Below are 21,144 nucleotides of genomic sequence, written 5' to 3'. Positions count from 1 at the left end.
CGGCACTAGCATACTCCTTGCTGCTCAGACATGGCCACAACAGGACTTGATATTTCCCAGACTATGATTATAAGTACATAAATGGGTCAACGCCTTTCTTGTAGTGGAAAGCCTCAAGCTTGGAAACCTGGGAAGGCAAGTGCCAATCCCTAAAGTGGCACACGCCTTTAATCCCAGCACTTGGGAGAGGCAGGCGGATCTCTGTGAGTTTGAGACCAGCCTGGTCTACAAGAAGTAGTTCCAGGACAGGCTCCAAAACCACAGAGAAACCCTGTCTCGAAAATACAAAAAAAAAAAAAACAAAACAAAACAAAACAAAAAAAACCAAAACAAAACAAAAAAACACCTCATATTAAGCATTATAGAGCTAAAAACGGTGTAATATAAATAGGTTGTTGATTAGTATAAATTCTAAAGGCTTATGAAAACCCAGAAAGTCAAAGGGTATTCATGCACACAAGTAGTATAGAAATGGTTTCCTTGAAAGATCAATCTTAGCCAGGCAGTGGTGGTGCACGCCTTTAATCCCAGCACTCGGGAGGCAGAAGCAGGCGGATCTCTGAGTCCGGAGGCTAGCCTGGTCTACAAGAACTAGTTCCAGAATAGGCTCCAAAGCTACAGAGAAACCCTGTCTCGAAAAATAAAAGAGAAAGATAAATCTTAATATACAGAATAAAATCAAAGGATATTTTATTATTATTTTTTTAATCTTTCCCAAAGTTTGTAGTTTGTATGTATGAATGTTTCTGATTCTGACCAGTAAAATTCTATTTTGATCCAAAATATTATCAGACTAACTATGATCAAGTCCAGCTTGATTATGATAAGTCACATAAACTAATACATTTTGAAAATGAAAATCTGTTTCTTTCATAGATGATGGACATTAATTTTTTCTAATGTTTACTCAACATTAGCTTAGAGTGAGACTCAATGTATTTTCCTTAAAAAGCTGGTCATAATTTATACTTAATCTAGGCAAATTACTTAATACTTTATTGATGGTCATATGAAAAACTCTACAATAAATAATGACAAGAGTATGCAAAAACCACTAGCCTTTGTTTGCAATACAGAAAATACATGTTAATTCTGGACCAAAACAATCCCACTAAAATACAAAAACTGATAAGAAAAAATTAAAAGATATGCAGTGACTATTTGTGGCCAGTTATAACAAGCCAACAACCATTATGTATAATGGAAAGTCAAGGTCAGTTTTCATTTGCAGATAAAGGATGTCTTCGGTAGCTTAAAAAAATATAAACTCTGAAAAAGCTTGAGAATCATATACAAAAGCAGCTGTGGGAGAGGAAGGTTGAAAACCAGAAACCGTGATAGCACCACCAGCGAGCACGGGGTTGATCCTGACTCTCCAGTTCTCTTAGCCTGTGCAGAATTCAGATTCAAAGTGCCATACAAATCATTAGTAGTTATAAAAACTGGCCTTGAGCACAGGGTTCTGTGGAGTAGTCCTAAGCCCTAATAGGCACCAATCGGTTACAAAGGCTGAGTAGCTATCCAGGTCACAAGTCCCGACGGTATAATAAATCCCGTGTTGCCTTGTCAACTTTTTGCTGGTAGTCTTCTAGTTTGTCAAGAATTTTCTGGGACAGCTGTAAGGAAAAGAAGGCAGTCATTATACAGAATAGCTTGAAGAGTGAAGACTAGAGTGTACCTATGGGAAATGTTAGGGGCTTTGCTTCTACTCAGTGCACAAGTCTGTTCTGTGATGCTACAGTCAGACCTGGTCCTTCCCTGTTATATGTAACTAACATTCCTATTTTTGTAATGAATCACATTTTTGTGTTTGCAGAACTCAAACCCTTATGCACACGAGGCAATGGCTCTACTACTGGGCAGCATCTCCAATTCAGTTACACCACTATGTATGTTTGTATGCGGCTTCCATGTGTCTGTATATGTATGTATTCATTTATTTGTGAGACAAGGTATTGTGTATCCTGCTTTTTTCTTCCCAAGTTTTTTTGTTGTTCTGTTTTGAGACAAGGTCTCAGTACACAGCCATGGTTGGCCTAGATCTCACTATGTAGACCAAGCTAGTCTTAATGCTCAGAGATACCCCCTGGGATGAAAGTTGTGCACCCCAATGCCTTGCTTATGAAGATGTGAACTCAAACTCATGATCCTCTGCCTCTTCTTCACCATATCCTACCATTGTGTTCTACCACAATAGGTCACACCAGTATATTTTATTTTATTTTTCTCCCTTTTTTGAGTCAGAATCTCACTAAGATCTCACTAAGCCTCTGTTGATGAGGCTGTCCTCAGAGATCCACCTGTCTCTGCCTCCCAAGTGCTGGGATTGTTTTTATTAAAAGAATTACTAGCTTTTTTCCTGGAATGAGACCTCACATCTGATTTTTTAAAAGATTTATTTATTTATTTACTATGTATGCAGTGTTCTGGCTGCAGACCAGAAGAGGGCACCAGACCTCATTACAGATGGTTGTGAGCCACCATGTGGTTGCTGGGAACTAAACTCAGGATTCTGGAAGAGCAGCCAGTGCTCTTAACTGCTGAGCCACCTCTCCAGCCCCCATTACATCTGATTTATCAGGTTCATTAGCTAGAAAATCGTGAGTTTGGGAGCAGTTGGAGCATACACCTAACACATTCAAAAACAAAAAGGAAGTGCAACAAAAAAAGCAAGGAACTCATACTCCTACAGCCTTTCACACAGTTTTGCTAAGATGCCAATTTCCTATGTAGCTGGGCTGACCCTGAACTCCTAAGATCAAGGGACTGATTTCTTGCCTTAGCTCCAGTAGCTAGGACTATAGGTGTGTGCTACTGTAATAAGTTGTTTGCAACCCTACCTTGTGAGTTCTGATTGATAGGGTTGGAAAGACACTTTAGCAAACAAAAAGTCATTTTTATAAGATCAGGAAAGCAAATACTACTATTTTATGTATTTATTTACCTTTTAGGGTAAGTTGTAGCTAGTATGGGTTCCAGAACACATTGTCATTTACAGGTATCACGCAGGACACTGACAGTTGAATTGAATGCAGTGCTAGCACTGTACTCAAGTACTATTCATCCTGGAGAACTGCCCTGCTAAGCACCTCTTAAGAAAGAATTGTAGGTCATTGTCTCTGTGTAACTGAAGCCTAGATAATTCCTTCTTAAAACTTCTGAAATGGTTGTTTAGTACATTATGGGCAATAAGTGGCTTTTGTCCCCTCTCTTCTAGAGAACCGATAATCATGCCTTAGGATGTGCCTGCCATCAGAGCTTTGGTGAAGACAACTCAGAGGTTTACTTACGACAATGTTGTGACTGTTGGCACTGTTTTCTCCAAGAGCCTGGAGAAGCTGATCAATAGAGGAGTATGGGAGCCATACCATTGGGGCTGTTGCAGACAGCGGGAACTGAAAGAAAATGTCTGTTATTGACATGACATCATTTCTTCTAAGTAGTTGCTTTTGCAGGATTCTATACATGAAACATTTTAACCCACCTGCACCACTGTTAAGAAATTGTATGGGGCTCGTGAGATGGTAAAGGCACTTGCTACCAAGCCTAAGTTACTGATTTCAATCTTGGATCACATAGTGGACAGAAAGACATGGATCCCCCAAGTTGTTCTCTGACCACCATGTGCAGTGTGGCATATGTGTGTATGCACACACAATAAGTGTAATAAGAAAAAGGAATTACATGTACATAACACACATACTTGAATTCCTTCCTTTTCTTTCAATTAAGTAAATATATTAATACCTTGCGCTATCACTCATCTGATCTCTAAGAGTTCCAGGACAACCAGAACTACGTAATACAGAGACTATATCTCAAAAACACCAAAAAAAGAAAGAGTGCATCTGAATTTGATTCCCAGAATCCTTATCAGGCAGTTCACAACTGCCTGTGACTCTAGCTCCAGAGAAGCCAAACCTCCAGCCTTCTTAGGCACTCACAGGCAGGTGGTGCATATACATGATTAAAAATACGTCCTTTTTCTCTTCCTTCCTTCCTTTCTTTTTTTAGACAAAGTTTCTCTGGCTGTCCTGGCACTCTGTAGACCAGGCTGGTCTCGAACTCGCAGAGATCCACCTGCCTCTGCCTCCCAAGTGCTGGGATTAAAGGAGTTTGCAACCACACCTGGCTAAAAATAAACCTTAAAAAAGAAGAAAAGAAACTAGAGATCCCTAGAGTATCAATATTTCACTATAGAACTATATACTTTATATCAATTTACTTTAAATACTCCCTTACTTATTACTTAGTGTGGTAATACACAATCAAAAGGAAACATTCACATGCATCTACCTCAATTCCAAAGTACTGATGTCCTTTCCCTAATACAGCATCCACATATTCGGAGACCAAATCTACAGCTTCTTCTAAAAGGTCATAGTTCAGGTACAGACGAAGCAACTCAGCAGCATCAACTTTCTGTAAAAATCAACAATTATAAGCATGTCCACTCCCAGTTGAAATAGAACAGTGCTGCCTTCTAGAATGTTTTAGAAATTACGCAAGAAACCAAATGCTCACACCCCCAAATGTACTACGAAAACAGCTATCGTTTCTGTGCATCAACAAATATCAGGCTTTCCTATTAATGTTTTCAATACAGTTGTATTTCAACTTATAAGAAACATCTAGGTAAGCAGGGCTATATAGTCCTGCCTCAAAACAAACAACAAACAATTAAAAAAAGGTTGCTTACGAGCGCCTGGGTTTATTCATCTGTTCCTTAGATTTGTAAACTCTCCAAGAGCCCAGTTACCTCCAGGCATACAGTAATGTGATCCAAGACATGTTTTAACTTGTCCCTATTTCAATTTTACATTAGTAATGTCAACATGTCTTCCCAGAAATGTTGAGCACTCAAGTGATAGGATATATACACCAATTCTTAGAAATAATGAAATGCAAAAGGACCACCAGTTTTAAATTTGTATTTTATGTAAATCAAGTGATAGAAAGACAAACAGCCTGACTTATGAAGAGTAAGTATGCTTTACTATATTACATGAGGATATTGTACCACTTCCCCACTACCACCCAAGTCAAGGTTTCTCTGTAGCCCTGGCTGGTCTTGAACTCAGAGATCCACCGGCCTCTGCCTCCTGAGTACTGGGATTAAAGGTGGGCACCACAAGCCAGAGCCTCTGTATTCCATTATAGTGAGAATACTGTACTCTTTTACAGTGATTATGTGAACTCAATGGATACTCTATTACAGTGAGGATGCTGGATTCTATTATTATAATCATGTTTTACTCAATGGATACTTTATTATAATCTCTCTCTCTCTCTTTTTCTTTTTTTTTTTTGAGGCAGGGTTTCTTGAATTTCTGACCTTGTATGTGCACCACCACACCCAGTTTATGCAGTGCTAGGGATAAAGTTCAGCACTTCCTGTATGCTAGGTAAACTGTTTCGGCTTTTTTGAGACAGGGTCTTGCTCTGTAACCCAGGCTGGCCTTGAACTTCTGCTCAGTCTTCCAAGTTCTGTAATTACAAATGCCTAACACCATACTGGGTTGTTCTTTTGACAAACAAACAAACAAAAACCCTCTATAAAAGTGCTTCAGATTATTATCTTCAAACTCAAGTGCACATCCTAAGCAGATCAGAACTGCCTGCCTCAGCAGCATAAACGCTAAAACTAGAATGATATAGAAGATTGGCATGGCTCCTATACAAGAACAGCACATGAACTCATGAAACTTATACACTAAAACAACAACAACAACAAAAACTTGGTTTGGTGCTGCACACTTTAATAGTTGGAGGGGGAGGCTGGTGGAATTTGAACCTAGTTTGGTTTACATAGTAAATTCAAGACCAGCCCAGTTTACAGCAAATTCTAGGCCAGCCAGAACTACAGCGGAACCCTGTCTCAAACAAATGAATAAATAAATAAGCTTGTCAAAATGTGTTCTGTTATCTTGCCCCAGGTAATCTTACTTTGTAGTCTTACATGAGACCCAAGAATCTACATTTTAAAGAAGATACCATTCAAGCCATTTTGCTATAGATGATTTTTGTATAGTCCAGATGTGGATTCCTATATTAGAAGTCTAGAGCCAATGTGATAGCCCTGGGAGAGAAAGGAACCTTTGAGAAGTGGGACCAAGTGGAGGATGTTTAGATGGAGGAGGGCACTGTCCTTTCTGAAGAATTGTTCTCTGGCTTCCTGTCTGATGACATGACCGTATTATTCTCCCATGCATTCCTATCACAGTGCAATCTGCTATAACATAGCACTCAGTGATGGCAACAACAATGAGCCATGTGTTCTTCATGTTTAGCTTATAAAACTGTGAGCAAAAAACCCCATCTTTCTCTATAAAGCTGGCCTGCCCAGGTACTTCTTCATGTGAACACACAACAGACCAATATATAATCCTGATTCTAAAAAACACTGTTGTACTAATTGGTAATCATTCTACCCACTGCTATCAAGTTTTTGAGCAACAATAGTAGATACTGTACCATATCTAATAATATACTACTCATTACTCTAAGATCACTGATTAGTGAGTACAGAAGTAGATATTAATCTAATTATTAATCCATGAAACTTTAAATCTAAATTCCTAGTACTCAATTGTTAGAATGCTTACTTAAATTCCCATTACTATGTGTAGAATTTAAGTTAAATTATTTTAGTCCTGTTAGTTGTGATTGAGATATAAATATAAATCAGTGAATTCTCTCTATTCCCCTCTTCCACCTTTTGCCAGTGTCTCATTTTGCCTAGGCAGACCCTGAACTCACTATGTAGCAATGGCTGCCTCTACCTCCTAACTACTGTCACCACAAGTGGCTTGTGAGTCAGAACATTTTCTCAAATTATCACCCCACTTCAATATCACATACCTTGTAACTGTTTATAAGCCAGTTAGGCAGAGGGACTCCATGAGACAACAACTTGTTGATCACACAATGATGATACAAGTTATTCTGGACTCTGTATCTTTCCAAGTAAGTTGACAGTAACCTCCATGCTTCATCTGTAGCACTTGAAAAAGGTACAAAGGACAAAGGAGTTAAGATTCCTTTCCTATTAATTAATTATTAGAGATGGGGGTCTTACTATGTATACCAGGTTGATCTTAAGAGCCTATCTGCCTCCTGAGTGCTGTGATTATAGGTGTGAGCAGACACACTGAAGCTGTTTCAGACTTAAAAAAAATTATAAGTTTACACTTATTTTAGTGTATGCGTGTGTGTGGGGGGGGTGTTCATACACCATGCCGTCCATCTGGAAGTCACAGAACAACTTTTAAGAGTTGACTCTCAGCTGGGCGGTGGTGGTACACGCCTTTAATCCCAGCACTTGGGAGGCAGAGGCAGGCGAATCTTTGTGAGTTCGAGACCAGCCTGGTCTACAAGAGCTAGTTCCAGGTCAGGCTACAATACCACAGAGAAACCCTGTCTCGAAAATCCAAAAAAGAAAAAAAAAAAAAAAAGAGTTGACTCTCTTTTCTACAATGTGGGTACCAGGAAATCAAATTAGGGTCCTCTGTAAGGACCTGCTAAGTCATCTCTCCAGTTAACAAATGAATTGGTAATACAGCTAAATGATAACTATAAATTAGATGAACTAATAAAAACTGGAGTTACAGACAGTTGTGAACTGACATGCAGGTGCTGGGAACCGAACCCAGGTCTGCTGGAAGAACAGCCAGTGCTCGTAACTGCTGAGCCATCTCTCCAGCCCCAAAAACTTTTAAAAAGAAATCAAATGAGTCAAGATTTATTTTTCTCTTACTAACTACATACAATTTATTTAATTCCTTTGTTCTAGGATTTTAAAGAAAAAAAGAAATTGGTTCACACCATTAGTACTGATCTCCCAAACTGACCAAACAATAGATTCATGTAGAAAACAATTAAAACAATTTTTATGTATATGAATATTTTATCTGTATGTATATATATGCACCATGTGAGTTCCTGGTGCCCATGAAGGTCAGAAGAGGGTATTGGACTCCCCTGGAACTGTAGTTATGATCCACCATATAAATGTTACAAACTAAATCTGGTCCTCTGCAAGAGCAGCATGTACTTTTAACTGCTGAGCCATCTTTCCAGCCTCTCAATTATAATTATAATTATAAATTATAATGTTCTCTGAACAAAGAAATTTGAAAAAAAAAAGAAAATAAAAATTTTAATGTTCTAAACTTCAGAGTTTAAAAATAGTAACAGAGAACTTCTGCTAGAGGGAGCAGTGGTAGCCTATGACAGTACTTGATCCGTGAAGGCAAGAGATCAAGAGTTCAAGACCAGCCTGTTTATAGGAAACCCTGTCTCAAAAAACAAACAAACAAACAGATTCAATGCAATGCCCATCAAAATTCTTCAATGACCTGGAAAGAACGGTACTCCTTTGAGAAATGGTCTTGCTATGTTGGCCAGGCTGGCCTTAATTTTGTGGTTATGAGTGATATTCTTGCCCCAGCCTTGAAAGTAGCTGTGAACCTAGGCTATCTATTCCACACTAAGCTAAGAGGTCCCTCTGCTTTTGAGGAAAGGGATATGGAGAGATATCACATAGACAATACATCATGGTCTTAACTATAACTGTCAGCCTAATTATAAACTTCCAGCTTTTATTTTTATTTTGAGACAGGGTCTCTCTATTAAGTAGCTCTGGCTGTTATAGAACTTGTTATGTAGACTAGGTTGGCCCCACACTCACAGACTGCCCCCTATCCCTGCTTCCCAAGTGCTGGGATTAAAACCAAGCTCTACCATACCCAGCATTTTTAATTTATTTTTTAAAAAGACTGGAGCCGGGCGGTGGTGGCATACGCTGCCTTTAATCCCAGCACTCAGGAGGCAGAGGCAGGCAGAACTCTGTGAGTTCGAGGCCAGCCTGGTCTAGAAAAGCTAGTTCCAGGACAGGAACCAAAAGCTATGGAGAAACCCTGTCTAGAAAATCAAAAAGACTGTTGTGAGTTGCCTGATGTGGGTGCTAGGAGTCAAACTTGAGTCTTGCGAGAGCAATAAGCCCCTTTTAATTAATTAATTAATTAATTAATTATGTTTGAGACAGGGTTTCTACCTAGCTCTGGCTGTAACGGAACTCACTATGTAGACCAGGCTGACTTCAAACTCACAGAGAACAGCTTGCCCCTCTCTCCCTAGTTCTGGGATTAAAGGTGTATGCCATGTCTGGTTGTAACATGTACTCTTAACCACTGAGCCATCTCTCCAGACTAACTTCCAGATTCTATAAAAACCTAGCAGAAGGCTGGAGGGATAGCTCAGATGCTTCTCCAGAAGACCCACATTTGATTCCCAGCATCAGTATTAGGTGGTTACAACATCCTGTAACTTGAAAATACACAAATACGCACACACCATATAAATGAAGACAGGTATGACATTGCATGAGTGTAAACAATCCCATCACTCAGGAGGGTGAGGCAGGAGAACTGAAAATTTGAGAAAAGTGTGGGCTACATAATAAGATCATATTTAAAAACAACAATAAGAAACCTCAAATTAAGGCAGGTGGTGGGGGTGCATGCCTTTAAAATCCCAGGATCTCAGTGAGTTCGAGGCTAGCCTGGATTACAAAATGAGTTTCAGGACAGCCAGGATCGATACACACAGATCAGCGTACCTGTCTCAAAAAGAAAAACAAAAATTCTAGACGTTATCTATTCAAGGAAAGAGTGCTATAGCTTTGCAAAAGGTGAATCTATAAGGCCTAGAGGAACACGAGGCTACCTGGACTCCTTCGTAGTGATGACAGAAGACAGCTGATTGGCTGCTAGCCAGGTCCAGGCTTCTGCTTGTGCTGCTTCTCCTCCAAACTGCAACTTGATGCACCTGCAATGAAAATGATCCAACAGTGGTAACTAACCATTGAAGTGTCACTTAATTTTGCTACTACATCTAGACAGCTAAGACAGCTTTAGCTATGGCCTATCACTGGCTTCTCCTCCTCCTAAAAGTCACACAGCTGGATGACTCACATGCCTATTAGTCATCAAGAGACATTTGGGAGACAGAGGAAGGTAGATGGCTGAGATTTCAGCCAGCCTTGGCTACATAGTCCCTATCTCAAAACTAAAAATTAGAATGTTTAAGAAATTCTTTTATATATATATATTTGTGGTTTTTCGAGACAGGGTTTCTCTGTGGTTTTGGAGAATATATATATGGGTGTTTTGCCTCAGGTATGTCTGTTCACCATTTGCAAGCCTGGTACATGTAAAGGCCAAGCACCTAGTGCTCCCAGCCTTAGAGCTATCTCTCCAGCTTCCCACATTAGAATGTTTCACAAACAAGTTACCAGTAGCTGTAAGTTCAATAAAAAGTTGTCTGTAATACCAGCACTTAGAAGGCTGGAGTACCTATGACTTTTAGGCCACCCCGGGTTATATGGAGAGGAAACCCTGTCTCAAAAAACAAGTGCTAGGAGCAGAACTAAGGAAGGCCCTGCACAAGTGAGGCAAGTCTACCACCGTGCTGAACTCCCAGCTCATAATTGCCTTTAGAGACAGTTAAGTGGCTGAGTGGATAAAGTGCTTGTAACGTAAGTACACAAGTTTTATCCCCAGCAACCAAATAGAAAGCTGGGCATGGTGGCATGAAGTAATCCCAGTGTTGGGGAGGTAGAAACAGGAGCACTCCTAAGCTCACTGGCCCACCAACCTAGCCTAATGGGCAAGTCCCAGACGCCAGTGAGATCCTGTTTCAAAACTAAGGTGGAAGCTCAAGAGAACAATATCCCAAGTTATCTTTACACACACATGAGAAAGAGGACAAACAAGAAACAGTTTCAAAATGACTACAAGAGCCAAAAGCTATCCCAAAGGATTGAAAAGAGCACATGCCTCATCTAGAATGAACACTATTATCATCATCTAACTCAGAATGTCTTTCCAAGAAAGCTTAAAAATCAAGATGTTTGGTTTGTTTATGAGACATGGTCTACATAGCTGAGGCTAGCCTTGAACTCAATTCTCCTGCCTTTACCTGTCCATTACGCCTGATAAAGATTATGTTTAAATTAAAATTATAAGTTATCAATTTAAAAAAATCCTGCATAAATCAGAGTACCTCTTTATAATGGTTTAGCAGCTTCTTATTATTTGTTATCACACTAAATAATAAGACAGAATTTTTGATTAGAAAATTAGACTTTTTGTTGTTGTTTTTTGAGACAGAGTTTCTCTGTATAGCTTTGGAGCCTGTTCTAGAACTCACTCTGTAGACCAGGCTGGCCTAGAACTCAGAGATCCACCTGCCTCTCCCTCCCAAGTACTGGGATTAAAGGCGTGCGCCACTACCACCCAGAGACATTAAGGCTATTAAAAGTTAATTTTTACTTACTTAAAAGCAAGTCCTTCAAAGACTGGTGTTAGGGGAAGCTTAAAAGTCTGACACAGTGATATGGCAGTGTCAAAGAGGCCAGCCTGAACCAGAAGAGTGACCATCTCCTTTGCTGATGAACTTCCTGTGGAAATGGAATATAGCCAGTTAGTGCACCTAAGGGTGTACACAAATGAGACAAAAAGCTTTGATTGTTGACAAACATCTGAATAACACCCCTGCCTGGTCCTGTGTCATTGGTACTGGTTGGTTAGAAGTTAATTCCTACCTGCAATGGCAATCGCTGATGGATCATGTCGAGCCAACGTGAGGCGAATTCGAGCTAAAGAACATTCTTTTTCCAGATCTTCCAGTTCCAGAATTTCAATTTGTCGATTGCCTAAAAACCAAATAAATTTTATTACCCAAAGTATAAGGAAGTATCTATTAAGTGAACTTGTTACTTTGAGGGACGAAAGTGGGACAAGGTCTCTCAGTTTAATTCTCCAAGGCATAGAGGAAGAAATGAAGAAAACAGAGGATTCAGTAAAAATTAAGCAATGTCCCTTAATTTATATACACAGTTGAGTTAAACAAAATGATCAGAAATAAAACTTGCACTTAGGGAGTAGTTAGTGTTTCAAAAACTCAATTTAGCTGTTAAACTACCTAAGTGAGAAAGGCGGGATTAAATCTGGAGTCCAAACTTTGTTTGTGAAAGGCCATGAGCTGTTTATAAAGGACCCTGATAAAGATGTTTGCCACTGAGTTAACTTAAAACACAATAACCAACACAAACACTTTCTACACGCCCCCCCCCCTTGAGACAGGTCTGACTACATAGCCTTGGCTAGCCTAGAACTTGTTATATAGACCAGGCTGCCTTCAAACCCAGAGATACATCTGCTTCTGTCCGAGAACTAGGATTAAAGACATGTGTCACCATACCCAGCTCTACCTTATTTTTTTGAGACTACTTCTTTCGTTGAACCTAGAAACTCCCAGTTGGGTCAGATTAGCTGGCCAGTGAACTCCACTATCTTTCTTTCTCTCCTTCTGAGCTAGGTTACAAGTGTGCACCATATGCATTATGTGGTTAGGGGATCTGAACTGAGGCTCTCATGTCTGCACAGCAGACACTTTATACAATGAGTTATCTTCTCAACCTAAAGAGAAACACTTCCCTAGCCCCCTGTGACAGGGTTTCTCCGTGTAGCCTTAGCTGTCCTGAAACTTGCTTTTTTTGTTTTGTTTTGTTTTTCTTTAAGACAGGGTTTTTCTGTAGGTTTGGGTCCTTTCCTAGAACTCACTCTGTAGACCAGGCTGGCCTCAAATTCACAGAGATCTGCTGCCTCCTGAGTGCTGAGAGTAAAGGTGTGAGCCACCACCGCCCGGTTAGGCCACAGAGATTCCCAAAATACTTAAAAGTAATTTTCATTTCTTTATATGACAGTATGATATTTTCAAAGGCTTCTTAAAACAACCTTTAACAGATTAGAAAGTTGAAACTAAAACAAAATAATGTCCTTTGACCATATGTACTGACTATGTGTAGTATTCTTTTAAAGGTTTATTTAACTTTTTATTTTATGTGCATTGGTGTGAAGGTGTCAGATCCCCTGCAACTGGATCTTTAGACAGTTGTGAACTGCCATATGGGTGCTAGGAATTGAACCCGGGTCCTCTAGAAGAACAGTCAGTGCTCTTAACCACTGAGCCATCTCTCCAGCCCCCGTATGTGTAGTATTAATAGTATATATGCTACCAGCTGTCTATAATATAATCACTGTAACACACACACACACACACACACACACACACACACACACACACACACACACCCTTAATCCATATGTCTCCTAAACTGTAACAATAGCTACTGTCCAAAGATGAGAAATCCCTGACTCACTTGGGGCAACTGTGCACTCGCCATCATGATTCCTCTTGGGAGATGCGCCAGGGCGATCAGACTGAAAACAAAAAACAGGGACTTAGCTGCAAAAGACAGTTCTTTTTTGGGGGGTGTGGGTGGGGGGTTGAGACAAGGTCTCTCTGTGTAGCCTTGGCTGTCCTAGAGCTCACAGAGATCCCCTGGGAAAGTGTTGTCTGCACCACCTCTGCCTACCTAAAAGACAATATTTTATTTTTATAGCATAAACTACTAAAGCATTCATGCCTAAATTCTCAAGAGAATTCTGTTTTGTTTTTTTTTTTTAATTGTTTATGGCAGGGCCTCACTACACAGCTTAGGCTGTCCTGTCCTGGAACTCACTATGTAAATCAGGCTAACCTCAAAGCCACAGAGTCTAACTGCTTCCGCTTCCCAAGTGCTGGGATCAAAGGCGTGCACCACCATACCTGGTACAAGGATACTGAAACTGTCATTCAACAGAATGGAGCTGATTATCAAGGACTCATTCATCTACCACGTGTTATATACACCAAGGTCATAGGTACATAAATCACATGCTTTTCACCAGCTCCATAGTTCTATCATCAGTGGTAACTTTGGGCAATAGCCTAGTAACACAAAGAACTATCAGCAGGATAAGAAAAACTGTATCTGCCTTCTCAAATGCTAACTATTAATAAACAAGACTGAATTTAAAAGTGCCTATCATGTAATAAGCATGTTTTTGAGACAGGGTGTCATGTAGACGAGGCTAGCTGGCCTGAAATTCAGTATGTGACTGAGGCTATATTTGAAGTCCTGGTCCTCCTTGTCTCTACTTCCTGCGTGCTGCTATTTTAGGTATGTGCCACCATCACCAGCACCTTTAGTAGACATTTTAAATTAAATAAAGAGGGGGCTGGAGAGATGGCTCAATGGTTAAGAGCACTGGCTGTTCTTCCAGAGGTCCCCAGCAACCACATGGTGGCTCACAACCATCTGTAATGAGATCTGGTGCCCTCTTCTGGTGTGCGGGCATACATGGAGGTAGAATGTTGTATACATAATAAATCTTTTAAAAAAAAATTAAATGAAGCAAAATGAAACTTAAAAAAACAAACAAAACAAAAAAAACCCTCCAAAACCAAAAACTAATGATTCGAAAATACTACAAAGAAAAGTTTTCATACCACTGCCCCAGAAGCTGGCTGTACAATCCATGCATACTCTGGACGAATAAGGCGTAAACAGTTAATAGCAGCCAGATAACAGTTGCCTTGCTTCTCGAGTCCCCGGAGAGTTCGAACTTCTCTGCCAAGGCGCATACCATATTCAAACATCACTGTACCAGCTATGAGACAAGAGTAAATTAGACAGAAATGTTTCTTTAAGATACACATGAGACACTAAAATTTGAGGAAACACTGTGTGTAATATAAAGCCACACACAAAAACTGCTGGTGAAAATATCAAGTACAACCCCTGTGGCACCTTTTCAGGGAATGTAAAAAATACAGCGTCTATGAGGCCTGATTGGCCTTGAATTCACGTTGCAGCTCAAGATGACATTGAGTTCTTAATCCTGCATTTATGTCCCAATTGATGGATTACAGGTCAAGTACCACCATGTCTGGCTGTATTTTTGTGTCTCTGTGTATGCTTGTGAGCGCATGTGAAGGCCAGAGGACAAACTTGGGTGCTCTGCGGGAGCCATCTACTGTTTGTTAAGACAGGGTTCTCTACTTAGGTTCTCTACTTAGGCTAAGCTAGCTGGCCACGGAGCCCTAGGAAGCTCCGTCTCCATGACAAGATGACAAGAGCACACAAATCCATGCCCAGCTTTTCAGGTGGGTTCTGAATCTAACCCAGGTCCTATACCCACTCACCATGTGCATTACTGACTGTAAAGCTTGCTCCCAGGCCCCCATTTTTGGCTTTCTGAGACTTTGAAGAGACTATTCTGAAGAATTATTTACAACAGCCAAAATGCAGAAGTGATTCATGTATCCACTGATAAATGGAAAAATAAAATATAATATTTTGATACACCTATAACATTTTTTTGGAGGTGTAGCGGTGCCAGTAATCAAACCCAGAGCCTCCACACATGCTAAGCAAGTTTTCTACCACTGAACCATATAATTCAATCTTAAAACGGAAAATAAAAAGGAAATTCTAACACATACAGCTGCATGGATGAACCCTAAAGCCAAGCTAACTCAAATAAGCCAGTTCCAAAGACAAGTACTGCAGATTGCAGCAGTCAGATTCCGAGAAGGCAACCGGAACCGCGCATGTTAGAGATGGAGAGTGCAGGAGAAACAGTGGCACAGACCTTCAGTTTCTTTGGATGAAAAGAGTGTTTGGAGAGTGGTCATATAACACTTGGAATGTCTAGCTACCTCTGAACAGTTCACTTACAAATGGCTAACCCAGAAAGGGGGGAAAAAAGGCTAGAAGTAGTTTAGTCACAGAGCCTAAATGCTTGGGCCTCTGAGTTTGAGCTCCAATATGAAAAAGAAAACAAAGACAAAAACAATAGTAAAAACTGCCAACATGGGGCTGGTAAGATAGCTCAGTAAATAAAGGCACTTAATGCTAAACTGGACAACCTGCATTTGATCCCTGGAACCCACATGGTCAGAGGAGAGAACCAACTCTGTGACCAGGCCTCCGAGCCACAAGTCTCTCCTAACACATGTACATAGAAGAAATTAATTTAAAAACCCTACTCAAAAGAGCTGGCTCAGGGGTAAGAGCTTGTGTTACTATTGCAGAAGCCTTGAGCTCAATTCCCAGCACCCACGATGGGCAACTAACAACCACCTCTACCTTTCAAAAATGTATAGCAAAGTATAAGCTTTCAATATATATATATCATCTCTCCAGGACCCTGTAGTCCTTTATAGCCCTCATTTTTATTTTTCTTGGTATAAGAGGATGTTGCCTGTAGTGGTGGTGCACACCTTTAATCCCAGCACTCAGGAGACAGAGACAGGTGGATCTCTGTGAGTTTGAGGCCATCCTGGTCTATTTAGCCAGAGCTACATAGTGAGAAGAGAGAGAGTAAGAGAGAAAGAGAACCAAGTGGTGTTGGTCACGCATTTAATCCCAGCACTTGGGAGGCAAAAAAGCAGGTGGATCTCTGAGTTCAAGGCCAACTTGGTCTATAGAGTTCTAGGAGCTACTTTAAAAAAAAGAGAGAGAGAATGCCCATAGTCATCTGCAGTATTTATATATTAAGAGTTATGACGTCTGTAACTTACTTTTAACGTGATCAGCAAATAGAAGTGGTCTGTGAGACTCAAAATCAGGTCACCAGGCAGCAAGCACATTTGCCTGCTAAGCCATCTTGAAGGTCAAAATTTAGATTACTAAGATATCACTTTATCAAATGATTTTTTTGTCTTCAGTTTTGAGAACTGAGCCTAGGCAAATGATCTGCCACTGAACTATATCCTCATATCTCCTCTAAAATTATTTGAGACAGGATCTCACTATGTAGTAGCACTGGTTGACCTGGAACTCGCTATGTAGACCAGGCTGGTCTCTGCACCACCACACTCAGACCATCTCATACTATTTCATCTCTAATCTAGGTTCCCCCGCCCCCTCTACACTCTACAACCCTATTTTTAGACTTGGTATTATGTAGCACTAGTCCAAGAATGACCTAGAACTTTTGATCTTCATGCCTCCAACTCCCAGGTACTAGGTGTGGTATGTACCACCATTCTTCCTTTATGTGGTACTGATCAATAACCCAGAGCTTGTTGCATGCTAGGCAAACACACAACCAACAGAGTTATATCCAGGTCTATATCTCTAATAGGTTTTATTAAGTCAACCCTAAAAAAATTTTTGACCAAAGGTTTATCCAACACAGGCTATCCATGAACTCATGATCCCCGTTCCTCAACCTTCCAAGTGCTGGGATTAAAGGTATAAACTACAATGCGTACTCATTTGATAACTTTTTCTGCTTATTTGTTTATTCATTTATTTTTGTTTTCCGAGACAGGGTTTCTCTGGGTATCAGCCGTAGCTGTCCTGGAACTAGCTCTTGTAAACCAAGCTGGCCTCTAACAGAGATCCACCTGCCTCTGCTTCCAGAGCCCTGGGATTAAAGGCGTGTGCCACCACCATCAGGCTATTTATTTACTTTTTATTTTTTTTGAGACAAAGTTTCATTATTTATTATTGGCTGGCCTGAGGCGCCTTATGTAGACCATGCAGACCTCCAATTCACAGAGATTCACTTGCCTCTGGAGTTCTGGGGTTAAAGTCAAGTTGTTCATTTAATTATTTATTTAATTTTAATTTGGTTTTTCAAGACAGGGTTTCTCTGTGTTTATGTAGCCTTGGTTGTCCTGGAATTCAATCTGTAGACTAGGCTGGCCTTGAACTCAGAGAGATCTGCCTGCCTCTGCCTCCTATTGCTACCACCATCCAGCTTTCATTTAATTATACTTCTAAACATCAAATTGTCATCTCTTTTAAAAGAATTTGAATAACACTGAAGGGACATGATAATTCAACAACTGATAATAGGGAAGACTATATATTATACTCAGATGACTGCTTGGAGACAGTCAAACGTGAAAGAGCACAGGAGCTAAACACGAAGGAGCACAAAGTGCTTTCAGTTTGAGAAAGCCAATGTTCCCTTCACAATCAGAAGAAAATGCACAGAACACCAGCTCCCTGGAATTCACTTGAAAATGTTCTAGAATGGGAACACATGCACAATCAATTCTTTTAAACATGGCACGATTTCTTAAAAATTTATTTTTATTTCATGTGCTTTGTGTTTTTTTTTTTAATCTGTCTTGTATGCCTGTGTGAGTGTGTCAGATTTTGTTGTGAGTTGCCACGTGGGTGCTGGGAACTGAACTGAGTCCTCTGGTGGGGTAGTAGCACTCTCAACATGAGTCTCCCCAGCCCCAGTTTTCAATGTTATTGGACAAGTATATATTTTCCTAGTGTTACTAGATAATCATCAAAAGGTTGACACTAGTTTTGTACTTAAATATACCTAAAATATATGTCCAATAATATCTTTGGAAATATGACTACACTCATAAAGTTGCTTTCAACACCCAGGTTCCAGTTTAGTTGTTCACCTTTTCGGTAATTGTGGCGGTAGATGTGAAAAGCATAGAGAAGTTCGTAGTAATTGTGAGTCATAAGGTCCACAGCTCTAGCACGTGATTCAATTATTCCTACAACCTATCAAAAGACAAGCAATAAGATCTTGAAGTTAATAACAATCACGGCAATGAAAAGACTTGTTACTCGACAAAAGTGGACAGACTAATCACCTCATTATGCAGATTCACATAGGGGAACGCCACTAGGTCCTGCAATTGGGAGCGCTCGCAAAGAACCACCACCAGTTGTCGCAAGCAGTCCAGCTGACTGCAACGAGAGAAGATGAGGGCAAATTGTCTTAGCAAGTTAAACAAGCCTGTAAACTGTCTTCTCTAAAAATGACAAGGAGACTGATTACCTGCTGGAATCAGGAATTTGGGTTAAGGCCTCATATGCTTGGCTATTGTGACCCAAGTCCAAATGATGTTTGAAAATGCATGTTCTTAAAATAGCCTGATTCAAATATCAAAAAAAGAGCATTAGAAATTAAAATACCATATAGATAACAAATCTTAAACAATCAAACTTAGTTAGTTTGTACCTGACTTTTCCAGTCATCACCAGTTTCAGTAATTGCTACCGTAGCCAGCTGGATAATCAGTTCAGGCAATCCAACAATACCCAGTAGACTTAAAACCTACAAAGTTAAGAAATTTGTGTTAAAATTCATGTGACTGGGGGCCCAAGAGGGCTCAGTGGTTCAAAGCATGTTAGCTCTGGCAGTGTACCTATCTAAGTTCAACTCCCAGCACTCACATCAGATAGCACACATCTGTCTATAACTTTAGCTCTGGGGAGATCCCCAGCCTCATTGGGCACTGGAACTCACATACACAGAAGCATACAGATTAAAAAAATTCACCTGACAGCAGAACTCTAATGGTTCTAAGTTACCCAGAAAAGATAATTAGGTGAGATCACGAGAAATGAGCTGTGCTGACAAAGAAACTGAAGTGTGGCTCCGCGACAGAGACCTCGCGGAGAGAGACAGTGTGTTAACATGAGGGCCTGTTCAGTTAACTAGCATCACAGGGCGAGGTGCCAAGATGGACAGAATAATTTGGATAATATTTAAGAATTTTCAGCTGTGCAGGGCATTATAGTGCATATCTGTAATCCTGGATTTGGGAAGTGAAGGTAAGAGGAAGAGCCAGTCTGGGCTATAGGAGATGCTACACCAAAACCCAACCAGTCAACTAACCAACCCATCCAACCACAGCTCAGCATAAAATCCATTTGTTTTACCAGAAAATGCTACTACAAAAACAATAGGCCCTAGCTATAGATTAATTTTGCTTGCTACTGTTAGGCTGAAACAGGTGAAATTTAAGAGATAATTCAAACATTCTCTACAGAACTTCTAAGAACCACTACTAATGAACAGTAGGTCATACAGGGCTTTTGGCCACCTTATTTATTTATTTATTTATTTACTTACTTACTTACTTACTTACTTATTCATTTAATAGAGAGGCTTTATTATATTACCAGAGTTAATGGGACTCCTGAACTCAAGTAATCCTTATGTCTTAGTCTCCCAAACACTGAGACCACAGGCAGGAACATTTGTTCTTTCCCTATGGACAGGTGTGATGAAGTAATGAAAAGTTCCCAAAGACATGGAAATGTCTGCGTCCTTACATTTGCACCCAGTAAGCTGAGAGTACAAAAATCACACTGATTACCGAAGCCTCTATGGTGCTCTCACGGCAGATGGAAGAAGACTTTACAGACTTATCAGTAAAGGATAACATGTCCAAGTTTACTCAGTCTTGGTATTCCAATTCCCACATCGAAACTACAGGTTTTACCACTACAGTTTCCAAGATAGTTTAATAACAAGGTAACGTTTCATCTTTCCCCTTGATCTGCTTTGCTTCTATCAAATATTTAGTAACATCACCACACACACACAATGACAGTTATAGATTAGTTTTGCTTGCTAGACTCACACACACACGTACACACACACCCCTAGTCTCTTTCCCACTCAAAAATCAAGGAAGTGATTTTTGAAAGAATAACTACAATTTTACTACAGGTTGGTCATCCCTAAACTAAAAATCTGAAATTCAAAATTTTCTCCCCCCCTACTTTTTATTGATACTTTATGGATTTCACATCCTGCATCCTGATCCCATTCATTTCCCCATCTCTTGGTATTCACTCTATGTCCTTTGATCTCCACCCCCAAAATAAAACTTAAAAGACAGGAAAAAAAAGTACCACTGTGGAAGCCGCAGAGTGACACAGTGAGTCGCACAGTAAGTCCTCTAGACATAACCTACTAAACAATAACAGGTGAAGGTGCCACTACCCTACCCCACCCCTAGCTCGGACACTTGACTCTTCCAAGATGCCTACCCTCGGACTGAGTGACAAGCGGACCGACAGAGCACCAGCTAAAACCTATGCTGCCAAACACAATGGTTCTTCCCAGGAGAGAAACCCACGGTTTCTCCACGAGTCTGCTTCTGTTTTCACTTGAACGTTCTAGGAACAACGGAATAACGAGACAACATATTTCAGCTGTACTCTGTACAGAGCAATCTGAGAAGAACCAGACCATGACACTGTACCTTAGTATAATACTGCAGCTTGGGAGTTGACACAATCTCCCCATCCTCTGAGCGGATCAAGCGATCTAAGAATTCTTCTTTGCCTACTTCAGATGCTGCCTGACAGAAACATTCCAGAGCCTGAAGAGATAAAGGATAAAAAAAAACACAAAGTGGCTTACAAGAGATTGTTCAAAGGTCAGGCATAGTGGGACACATCTCTAACCT

The 21,144-nt window shown here is 40.2% G+C and overlaps 1 protein-coding gene across 1 annotated transcript in view; it reads right to left on the bottom strand.

Annotated features, from left to right (window-relative positions):
- Positions 1–973: 973 nt before the first annotated feature.
- Positions 974–21,144, bottom strand: part of Nup160 (nucleoporin 160) — a 53,172-nt gene continuing 33,001 nt past the window's right edge. The window contains exons 23-36 of the mRNA XM_075961258.1: positions 20,938–21,057; positions 18,900–18,995; positions 18,717–18,811; positions 18,529–18,625; positions 18,331–18,436; positions 14,398–14,558; positions 13,226–13,286; positions 11,606–11,716; positions 11,338–11,461; positions 9,727–9,828; positions 6,862–7,003; positions 4,297–4,422; positions 3,291–3,395; positions 974–1,616 (exon numbers count right to left, since the gene is read on the bottom strand). Of these exons, the coding sequence (XP_075817373.1) occupies positions 1,527–1,616; positions 3,291–3,395; positions 4,297–4,422; positions 6,862–7,003; positions 9,727–9,828; positions 11,338–11,461; positions 11,606–11,716; positions 13,226–13,286; positions 14,398–14,558; positions 18,331–18,436; positions 18,529–18,625; positions 18,717–18,811; positions 18,900–18,995; positions 20,938–21,057 (1,536 nt within the window). The 3' untranslated portion in view covers positions 974–1,526. The remainder of the gene's footprint in view (positions 1,617–3,290; positions 3,396–4,296; positions 4,423–6,861; positions 7,004–9,726; positions 9,829–11,337; positions 11,462–11,605; positions 11,717–13,225; positions 13,287–14,397; positions 14,559–18,330; positions 18,437–18,528; positions 18,626–18,716; positions 18,812–18,899; positions 18,996–20,937; positions 21,058–21,144) is intronic.

The sequence above is a fragment of the Microtus pennsylvanicus genome, chromosome 2 (genome assembly GCF_037038515.1).
Source record: "Microtus pennsylvanicus isolate mMicPen1 chromosome 2, mMicPen1.hap1, whole genome shotgun sequence".
Taxonomy (NCBI): Eukaryota; Metazoa; Chordata; class Mammalia; order Rodentia; family Cricetidae; genus Microtus; species Microtus pennsylvanicus.
The sequence above is the reverse complement of the archived record's forward strand: the minus strand, read 5'-3'. Positions and strand labels throughout refer to the sequence as shown.